At 34.0% G+C, this 11,605-nt stretch overlaps 1 protein-coding gene across 1 annotated transcript in view; it reads left to right on the forward strand.

Annotated features, from left to right (window-relative positions):
* Window positions 1-2,683, forward strand: part of LOC123308088 (serine protease grass-like) — a 28,636-nt gene extending 25,953 nt beyond the window's left edge. The window contains exons 5-6 of the mRNA XM_044890631.1: window positions 40-141; window positions 2,141-2,683. Of these exons, the coding sequence (XP_044746566.1) occupies window positions 40-141; window positions 2,141-2,454 (416 nt within the window). The 3' untranslated portion in view covers window positions 2,455-2,683. The remainder of the gene's footprint in view (window positions 1-39; window positions 142-2,140) is intronic.
* The last annotated feature ends 8,922 nt before the right edge of the window (window positions 2,684-11,605 follow it).

An 11,605-nucleotide genomic window follows, 5' to 3' on the forward strand; every position in this document is an offset into this window, starting at 1 on the left:
CCTTCAAAAACCATGTAAAATATAATCCATTTATTTCAGCTAATATTGCACCAGTTTGCCTGCCAGTAACAGCTGAATTAGCAGCTTATAACTTCAGTTCCCGTCAAGTTATAGTGACAGGATTTGGAGCAACTGAAACAGGTGAGATGTTGAAGAGATATATGATATTTGAATGAAATTTGTTTCCTATTTACATTTTATAAAGAAAATCTTCGTATTAGGTAGATTATGATAACAAAATTAGTGCTAAGGCGTTTCGAAAACACACTGCCCACTTTGGATTTAGAAATTTAAAAAAGAAGGTCGAGAAAGAGGAAAAACGTGGATATGGCGATAACATAAAATTCCCAGACTTTTTTTTTTATAACAGGGGGAATCTGCAACCGTGAAAACACGGGGCTCTATCTCTCGCCCAGAGGAACCCATTTCTAGGGAAGACTGTGGGGTTACTCACTCTCCTGAGTTCGCGACCCACTAAACCTAACCTGCTTTACATTGGTTCCGGGCATTTGCCTATAAACCATTTATCCCTTAATCGGTTAATTTCTTGTCGTGCTAGGGTTTTCATGTTCGTCCATTTCGGATATCTCTTCTTAGTATAGTTTTAATAAGTTTCCGTACTCATTTTAATCTCTCCTCAATTGATCTCGCGGTCTCCTTTTGTAAATTCTCATTCTTCCTCTGTCTTCCTCCGGATCGTAGTCCACTAGTCTCCCGAGTTCTTCGTTTGGATGTTCCTTCGCTGTTTCGAATAACTTTTCAGCTTTCCTCTTCATGAATTCGATGATGGTTTCCCACTTCAAATCTCGATATATCTGTTTGTTCCTGACAAACCAAGGCACATCGTAGTAGCTTGTTTTCTGTTGCCTGAATTCTTTGTATATGGCTCTTTGCCGCGAATCCCTAAGCACCTGATCCATAAGTCAGTTGCGGTCTAGCAACGGCTTTGATTATTTTCAATTTTGTCTCATTTGACATGTGGCTCTTTCTACCTATCAGCGGGTAGAGCATATTCATCGCTGCCTTGGTTTTATCAACGGCTTGTTTGATATGGCTTCTCCAAGTTAGACCTTTGTCTAGGGTGATACCTAAATATTTCGCTTCGTTTTTCCATTCGATTTCTTCTCCATCTACCTCTAGATTTGTTGTAGTTCTTAGTCTCCTCTTCTGCAGTAATATCGCTTGTCTCTTTTGTCCGTTGAGCTTTATTTTCCATTTAATACACCAGTCATTTATTTCATCTATAGCTTCTTGTAATTTTCCTTCTATGATTTCTGGCTTGCAATGTCGAATTGCGATTCCCGTGTCGTCGGCATATAGTGTCGTCGGCATATAGTGTCGTCGGCATATAGCATAGTCCTTGGAGATTTTGGTATATCGTGAATATATATGTTATACAGTAACGGCCCAAGTACTGACCCTTGAGGCACCCCTGCTTCCATATATCTGGTTGTGGAGTTTTCTCCTTCCACTTTCACGTAGAATCTTCTGTTCCTCAAACAATTCCTAATCAACTTGCATAGTTTCATTGAATATCCAGCATATCTCATTTTGTAAATCAATCCTTCATGCCATACTCTGTCGAATGCTCTGGCGACATCTAGTAGTGCAAGACCTGTTGCTTGTTTATTTTGGAATCCTTCTGTTATGTATTCTGTGAGTCTCAGTAATTGCTGTTCAGTTGAGTGATCTCTTCTGAATCCGAATTGCTCTGTTGGAATGAGATTCAGATTTTCAGTTTCTTCTGTAAGCCTCCTAGCGATTACCCTTTCTACTACTTTTCCTAGGGCGGACAATAAACTTATCGGCCTGTAGTTTTGGGGGAATTTTTTATCTTTGCCTGGTTTGTTGAACACGATGACTTGCACTTTTCCACTTTTTCGGATAGTGTTCAGTCCTCATTATACCGTTCGCAATATTTGTGAACAGCTATACCTTTTCTAGGTAATTTCTTCAACATAGCATTCGTTATTTTATCACTTCCGGGAGCTTTTCTATTTTTCAAGCTTCTGATTATCTCTTTTATTTCAAATGGAGAAGTTGGTTTCTCTATTTTGTCGTCTACTGGTGGTTCGTCCATTTCTTCTTCGTTGTTCTTCCCAGACCAATCCGGCCAAAACTGATAAAAAAATTTTTTTAGGCAGAAATAGCCCCACCCTACTGAAGGTCCAAATTCCATACATCGAAAGAAGTGAATGCAGAAGAGTTTATCAAAATGCAGCGCCCATAACTCACAAACAGTTATGCGCTGGTGGAAGAAATAGACAAGACTCCTGTGGCGGAGACAGCGGTGGTCCACTGCAAATCGCAGCAGCTTATCTGGGCGAACCCAAGTATGTGCAACAAGGAATTACTTCCTTTGGACCTCGTAATTGTGGAGCTGAAGGAAACCCTGGAGTTTACACAAGGATTGCTTATTTCATGGATTGGATACTAGACAATATTTCTCGTTGACAGTTTTGAAGTACTGCAATGATGAATGGTTCCTCAGCTGTTTAGAATGCAGAGAATTGTGATGACAACAGGATTGTGTTCCTTCGACCATAACGAATTAGGAGCAAATTGCTCCATAAGATACATATTACATTATTGTTCGCCACTGGATGATTCATGATGCTATTGAAGAAATTTATTGTAGATTTTTTTCGTTCACACTCATAGACTAATAAAAAAAATCACTGTTCTTATGAGTTATTCTGTGGTGCTACTTATTGAGGGGTTTTAATCTTGATATCATGAAACTGTCAAATTGGCCCCTAAAGCGATGATAGAATTATTTATTCATGTATACGAAACCCGTTGTAATATATCGACTAGATCCGCCAATAAATGTTTAGTCTCCATTAAAGGAAAGTCCCTACTGACCTTAACTACTAACCAAAGATTATAGAGTAGAAAGAAAGGAAACGCGCTCATATCTCTAGTACTTAAGACCGACTACATTTTGGTCAGTGAAAACACGCTTGACAATGAGATGGCGCTGAAAAAGCACTATAAACAATAAAGTGACTCTAACGAGACAGTGGCAACAATTGTGGTCTCATTTTTCATCGTTTTAGCAAGAATATGGCGGATTTGGTCACGTGACGTGACGTGAGCCAATCCGCATTCCGAATTAGAGATCAAAGCGTTGAAATCTGTCGTCGAATATGGCGTCTAAGCCGCCATATTCTTGCTAAATTTCCAATTGTCGCCACTGTCTCGTCAGAGTCACTGTAACTGTGAATACAAAAAAACCTTTTAATAACAATTTCTTTTTTATAATTAAGGGGCGCGAAATTCGAATTCTATTCCTTGTATATTAAATTTCAGTATCGACTTTATTGCCATCAGAAAACAAACATCCTGAGCGACAAAACAAAAGTGGTTTTGTTTCGTCATCATCAGGATATTACCTTTGATCTGAACATTGTTTGAAATCAATTGATATCAATGAAAAACGCCGTTGGATGTGCTATATTTTTATTTGCAATTTATAAAAATTCACAAAAATTTAAATTTATAAATATAGCTTTGACTAGGACACAAAAGTATACTTCATTCAATTTTATTTTAGCAGTCGGTTGGCCATGAAATAATTTTCTCAAGTTTTTGTAACTAGAACGAAGTTAGGTTGGCACTCATGAAATGTCGTTAATGTCATAATGCCGTTGCTACAACTAATATCAATTTTTATTACGAAAATTCGAAAATGTCGAAAGTGATTGAAAAAAGAGACAGGGTTTCAGGAAGTGCTATTTAGAATTCAGGTCCGCTCATTCAAATAGTTATACCCTGATATTCTAAAATCCACAATACGTCAGACGGTAGCGAACATATTCAATGTAAGAGAATTTATATAATGTTTCATCTGAATCTAAACGACTTATATTTCAGCTGAATATTTCCACAATCAGAAAGATTGGTGATGAAGCGGGTGACAAAGAATTTCCTTCTATTGGGAGACCCGAAAAAGTGGTGGCATTTGAGAACTTTTTATTTGAGTGAAGTAATGCGAAAAATTTACTATAGGATTTTCGATAAATATCATCGGAGAATAAGTTCCCTAAAATGGATTTTTCATTTGACTTGTCCTATACAATGTAAATGTCTTAATAATAATAATAACTGTTCTTTATTGGCCATCTACCGAAGTCCTTCAGCCTAGTGAATTACAAAAATTCAAAAAAAAAATTCATTCTATTTCAGTTTCTTCACTGCAGCTCAGATAGTCTGTCCATCACACTTCGAGTTGGAAATTTTCTGTTCTTTGATTATTCTATTTTTCATTTGGCTTGTACTATACATAAATGTCTTAAGGTACCAATAAATACCTAATTATTATTATTATATCAATGTATTAAGATAAACAGCCACAAATACGCCCCAGTTGTTCTGTTAATTGTTTATTCATGTGAAATTTGTTTCAATGGTGAAGTTCATCTTGACTTGAAACTTCCTTTAATTCTTTTTACTTATATTGATGCAAGATGATTTTTGTTGAAGAATTTAACATTCTTGCAATTATCTGTTAATTCCTTCGGGAGATACCCATTCCCAACAACTGCATCATATGCATTTCATCTTCGGGTTAATATTTTTGAAATCTACAAATGATGTAAGCCAAAGAAGATAACGAACATTAACTCTCCTCAAGCTAGTACATATTATGATATTATACTGATCTCTTGTATTTTCCATGCAAATAACGGGATTTGGTATGCCTTCAAACATTTTGTATAAACTTCAATTATGTTCGTCACATATTTTCCGAAGAGATTCGACATTGTGATAAAATACGTAATAACAGAAACTTTTACGTAGAACGGGCAACATAGCGTTGATTTAAAACCCAAAAATGTTTTGACAAGCTTCATAACCCCACATTTTCGTACTATACAGAGTGAAATGTGTCAAATTTCCATGGCCAACCGACTGCTAAAATAAAATTGAATGAAGTATATATGCAATATCTGCTTTACGTCAAAGGTGTTATTTCCGTGCAAAAGGTTGTTTTGAATTAATAAACTTACAAATTATAATATTATGAACCAGTATTCAATATGCCATCATAGAAAACATCATAGTATAGTTTCTTGGTGCTTTTTTTATGATTTCCTTATGATATGGTCTCTTTATGCAACAATATACAAATTGATTACTGAGTGGGCAAAAAACTCACAGCAGGTTTCATAAAACTTTGACTTTCCAAACAACAATTTGACAGTCACACGGTTCCCAATTTGAAATCAATAAAACCTCTGCATTTCTGAATATATTGAAAGAGTAGCAATTGAGAATCATTGAATGGACCTATAAAGGTCATAATTTACCCTTAATGGGCCGTTCATGCAAGGGATGCTTTCTGCATACAACAACTGGATGAACAGTTCTCAATTGACCTGCAGTGAAATGTTAACTGCATATGGTGTAGTTTTATCCACTTCGGAGCAATGAAAATTACAATCGATGAATGACCGATTCACATGTTATGAATATTAATACTTATTACGCTTCCATTTTGCTTAGCTGAGTGAAAAACTTAATCTCGGAAAATCCATGTTATTATTTGATTCACAATTTCACACCATTCAATAATTTTCGAACAATATTTTGGTGTTTTCACTAAGAAATAAGACAGAAAACTTCAATAATCAGCAACTAGAACGAGCTAGATAAACAAAAACGATACGAGAATCAAAACATTCAAAACCTCTTTGATCAAAATGGACATCTGAAATCTCACAAAATTTCATATGTGTCTGCCATGGGCACAGTCCTAGCGACTTAAAAACACGCTTGACCTACAGATGGCGCTCACATCGCTTTAGTCGCCTCGTTTCCAATCTTTCTACTCTCTAATTTTTGCTGCTAACTACCGATCTGCTGATTCGATGTGTTACCACCTTCATGCTGCTGTATTTGCCGAACAGTAACAGAGCATGAAGCTCCCAACAGGACTCGGCACGGTCCCATAAAGTTATGAATGTTGTTATAAATATAAAATGGAAATAAAGAGAGCTATGACATGTCATAATCTCATTGAAACAGGCATGTTTTTTCTGGCTTTGGCACTCAGGGAACTATATTATTCTTCACACCACGCTAGGCGAAACTTAGGAACCAATAAGCAAAACAGAAAATTTGAATTAGATCTTTGTTTGAGAAAAAACAAGGCATGATCCCCAAAAATTATGGAATACATTCAATAGCGAACTATTCAGGAATACTACCCAAAATTCCTTCTTTTGTAGTGTTGCTGTGAATCGGATTGAAAAAAGTCAAGTGTTCAACTTTGGTAAGAAAGGATTGGGAATTTCAAATATAATTTTTATTTCAGGAAAAATCTGTGGCGTATCATCAATGTCTGCCAAAATAGGTAGGTCAAATTACGTACGAACGCCACTGGTGGAAATTAAGTTCGAGTGCATATTAGACGTTTCTGTGAACTGGACATATTTGAAATCTGAAAATTGGGATTATGATATTGAGTGGAATTCTCTTCCGAGCTTAAATATTTTTTAAGCTTGAGCACTTCCGGTTATATAAGAAGTGAAAATAATTTGTTGAAGAAATAATTTTTCGATTCTTCCGTTCCTGATATGTTTGAGTATTCAATGCTGAATACATTCATGTTGAAATGATTGTATTCATTCAAAGAGTTTTCAAAATATCGAAAAAAAAACTGAAAAAAAAAACCGAGATATATGCGTATTCAGTACTATGTTTATTATTAATATTCTAAATATATTGAGCAAAAACCGTTTTCAGATTTTTGAAGACGAAGAATGTGGAAATATTGTAGATTTCCTGAATTTTCAAAAACTTGTCTCAGGGTGTTCAAAATGTTGTGTCAATAATTGGGATCAAGATTTGCCATAACTTTCGTTTTTCAAAAGAGAATCCTATTTTTTTATCATTGCGTTAAATTCTGCGAAGAAAAATAATGATAGGGTTCTAACTCGTTAATGCCCCTAAAATGAATAATTTATGAGTTACATAGGATTTTCTGAATTATTTAAGTCGTACGTAGAGTCAAATTGATACAATCTGGTTCATATCAATAATCTATGGTCATAGACAATGAATAATTCACAAGTGACAGATCTAATAATCTTATCTGAAATTTTTTTTTTATTCATTCAAATTCTGTTGTTTGCGTTTTTTTTTCAAATATGTAAATTTTTCTTCGCAGAATCCAACGGTTTCATAAAAAATTTGGTTGGTTCTAGTTTTGGACACAACATTTGGAACACCTGTGGCAAGTTTTCCAAAACTCAGGAAATGTCCGATATTAACATATTCTTCGACTTCAAAAATGTAAAAACGGTTTGTGCTTAAGATATTTGTATATAGGAATAACGAAGATAATACTGAATACGCATATCTCATTCATATTTCAATTTTTTTTTCGAAACTTTGAAAACTATTTGAATGAATACAATAGTTTTAACAGAAATGTATTCAGCATTGAATACTCATTCATATAAGAACCGAAAGAATTGAAAACAAATTTTTAGATTAAATTAATTTTCACACCTTGTAAAACCGCAAGTGCTCAGGCACCAAAAAAATTTTAGCTCAGTAGAAAATTTCGAACAATATCATAATCCCAGTTTTAGATTTCAAATATCTCCAGTTCTCCAGAAACGTCTAATAATAGAACACTGTAATATCGAATGAAAATAATTTTCTCGAATTTGAGCTTCGAATTTACGACAAACTTGATTCCTAATGAAACTTTTTGATCTACACGACGCTGGAAATTGAGGACGCTAGATCTAGTCCATGTTTTCTACCCATTAGAAATTAATTCTAAGTTATACAATTCATTTTGTGAACATGTAAGGCTGGCAAAGAATCATTTCTAGGTCTACAGGACCTTTCCGACTTCAAATATTTATGAAACAGCCTTTTATGATAAGTAAGTAAATTATCCACTCCAATTTTTGACCAGTGTTAAATTACAATTGCGGAAGTTGAACGATGTAGGACCTTCTATGCTCACCCAGCATTGGGCATTCTTATTCAATTTATCGCACCTCAAAATATAGTTAAGTTCGTAATGGATTTCTTCGGGAAAAACACACCTATCATCATTTGCAGTAGGCCTTCAAGAAAAATGACTTAAATATTCAGAACGTAATTTGCGAAGATGTTCTATGCGATATCAGCATTGTAAAACACAACAATTGTTTTCGGAAATACTTTACGATGAGTCATTTTTCGTGATTGTAGGTGTATAGGGAGATCCCTGCAATTTGTAAGGCGGAATTTCCGTTTATCTGTACTGTATCGATTAATCGTTCTCGATTTTCATTTCGTTGGGTAATCTTTGTGAATTTAGTGAAGCAAACTGGGGATGGATAACTCATTTCCAATAAATTTGTGGTGGCCATTATAAGTTATTTGTTATTTCTGTATGATATACCAGGATTTTACGTTCATATATTTCAGGAGGTGATTCTACAGGTCTAATCTACTTAGTCAATATATTAAATGTAGGTGTCCGATAGTTTTGACAGAATTTCGGGATTCAAATGAAATTTAGTACATGCAGTTGGTCTGATGAATTGAATCGTCTGGTGGTGATTAAAAAAAACATTTTGTTTCTCAACAGTGGCGAGAACAATAATGGGTTCTGTCGTAAAATGACTTCTAACTTTTGAGACAGTGATCTAAATGAAATTTTACTCAAAGAAATATACTCCCCGAATTTTGTTTACTTGTATGTCCATTCAAAATCTAGGGTGACTGTGGAAAATCGAACTTAAGAAAGTAAAAGCCCATAAAGTGATATTTAAGGCCCGGTTGTACAGTTCCTGTTTAAACCGAGTTCAACGTTAAACCAAGCTTAACCTGTCAAAATTGAATTGAATTGTCAAATTTAGGCTGGGTTCAATTTTGAACCTGAACTGAACCGGACCTTAGAGTTGCGGAACTCATGTTGGTATTGAGAACGAACACTGGCCCATGGACCAATTATATAGAAACTGGCCTAAAATAGTTTAATTTTTGAACTGATGTTCTTAATTTAATCGAAAAAAATGAGTGAATAATTGTATCAATTTCGAATGCTGATTAGTATTTTTTCAGTTTGAATTCTTTTTTATATAATACTCCATTCACTTTTATTTTAGCATTCGGTTGGCCATGAAATAATTGTCTCAATTTTTGTTACTAGAACGGAGTAAGGTGATGTCGTGAATGCCATAACGCCGTTGCCACAACTAATATCAATTAATATTTCAAAAACGCCAGAAGTGATTGAAAAAGGGAGAATACAGTCTTCAGGAAGTGCTATTTAGAATTCAGGTCCGCTCATTCAAATAGTTATACTCTGATATTCTAATATCTACAATATAACAGACTGTAGCGAATATATTCAATATGAATGAATTTATATAATGTTTCATCTGGATCTAAACGTCTTAAATTTTAGCTGAATGTTTCCAACAGGGAGAGATTGTGAATGAAGAGGATGACAAATAAAAAAAGTTATGGTATTTGAGAATTTTATTTTAGGGAACGAATGCGAAAAGTTACTACAGGATTATCGATGAATAATGTCATTGTAGACTAAGTTCCAGAAAATTAATGTTTCTATTTTTCATTTAACTTGTCCTCTACATTGTGATTGTCTTAATATACAGTGCGAGTCAAAATTATGGAAAATTTCATTTTCTCAAAAGAAAAATATTTGGCAACAAAATCTTGAAACAGGTCAATTTTTGTTTCACTTTTAACAAATTTTTATGGATTTTTGAAGGATTCTTGTTGCACCCTCTGTGCCATTTCCATCAACCCTCTAAATTTTTTTAATGGGGAAAGTGGGACATGTAGTATTTTTTTGGCAAGGTCTTTGTATCTTCTTTACAGGCGTGCAGAAATTTTTGAAAAAAATTTTTTTTTTTTAAATGTGTTAGTCCAAAGCGGTTCTCAGTATGTACACTTTGTCATGGCTCATTTAAAAACTTTTTTTTGGAAATTTCCTCCACGCCTGTAAAGAAGATACAAAGACTTTACCAAAAAAGTACCACATGACCCACTTTGCCTATTCAAAAAATTTTGAGGGTTGACGGGGATGACACAGGATGCAACAAATATCCTTCAAAAATATATAAAAATTTGATAAAAGTGAAACAAAAATTAACCTGTTTCAGAATTTTGTTGCCAATATTTTTCTTTTGAGAAAATGAATTTGTTCCATAATTTTGAGGAGTACTGTATAATAATTATTATTCTATCAAAGTATTAAACAGCCATAAATACGAGCCAGTTGTCCTGTTAATAGTTAATTCATGTGAAATTTTTGTTTTAAGGTGAAGTTCCTCTTGCCTTGAAACTTCCTTTGATTATTTTGACTTGCAAGATGATTTTTTGTTTTGGAGAATTTAACATTCTTGTAATTACTCGTTAATTCCTTCCAGAGATACCCATTCCCTACCACTGCATCATATGCATTTCATCTTTGGGTTGATTTTTTTGAAATCTACAACTGATGTAACGTATTCAACCTTTAGCCAAAGAAGATAACCAACAGTAACTCTCCTCAAGCTAGTGCATATTATGTGTCAATAATTCAATTTTCTTCCATAGCAAAAATAAATATATTTAAAAACTGATCTCTTGTATTTTCCATGCAAATAACTACATATATTAGGTATGCGGTATGCCTTCAATCAGTTTGTATATACGTCAATTATATTCGTCACATATTTTCGACATTTTGATAAAATACGTAATTACTGAGACTTTTACGTAGAACGGACAACATAACGCTGATTTAAAATCCAAAAATGTTTTGACAAGCGTCATAACCCGACATTTTCGTACTATACAGAGTGGAATGTGTCACATTTCCATGGCCAACCGAGTACTAAAATAAAAGTGAATGGACTATAGGTTATCTTTATACGAGGTGATTCATTAGGAAATCCGCATACAATTAGGGTGAATAGAGGACACGAAGGTGGCTCTAAATAACCTACCTATGTTATATGAGTCTACCATTCTTTGCAACCAAAATACCAATATACAATAATTTTCTCCATTTATTCAATTAATTACATCTTATGAATATTTTGATTTGATATTTGATTCTTATATTATTTATCAGGGGTGCTATCGAATAATATAATACAAAAATTCTCATTCCAGGTCCGGCTCTGAAAAGTGAGTAGGTTTCAAGTCGTAACAACACCCTGTGTATCAATATTTCGAAATTTCATTACAAAATTTGTGAAGAACAGAAAAAATAAATTAGATTGAGTGTACCTATTTGGTGTTTCCACGTACAAATTTTTCACTTGTCAAATCGAAAAGTTTCGGATATAAGGTGGCACAAAATTTTAAAAAATAAGTTGTTTTCTGCAAATGCGTTTGGGACTCATTCATTAATAATAATAATAGTAATAAGTCCCAGTAACTTTTTTCAATGAAACTGTCATCCAGTGAAAGAAAATAAGAAGGTTGATGATTTCATGGAATAAATCTGCAAGAGTATTATTTGGGGAAGGCAATTCATTTTCCGCAAATCGCTAGGAAATTTTTACATTCCAGACAAAATTTCTCAAAGAAAAAGTCAAGATTTCCCCACTGTAAATATGTACTCATTTATTTACTG

Source organism: Coccinella septempunctata, chromosome 2, assembly GCF_907165205.1.
Source record: "Coccinella septempunctata chromosome 2, icCocSept1.1, whole genome shotgun sequence".
In the NCBI taxonomy this organism is placed as follows: domain Eukaryota; kingdom Metazoa; phylum Arthropoda; class Insecta; order Coleoptera; family Coccinellidae; genus Coccinella; species Coccinella septempunctata.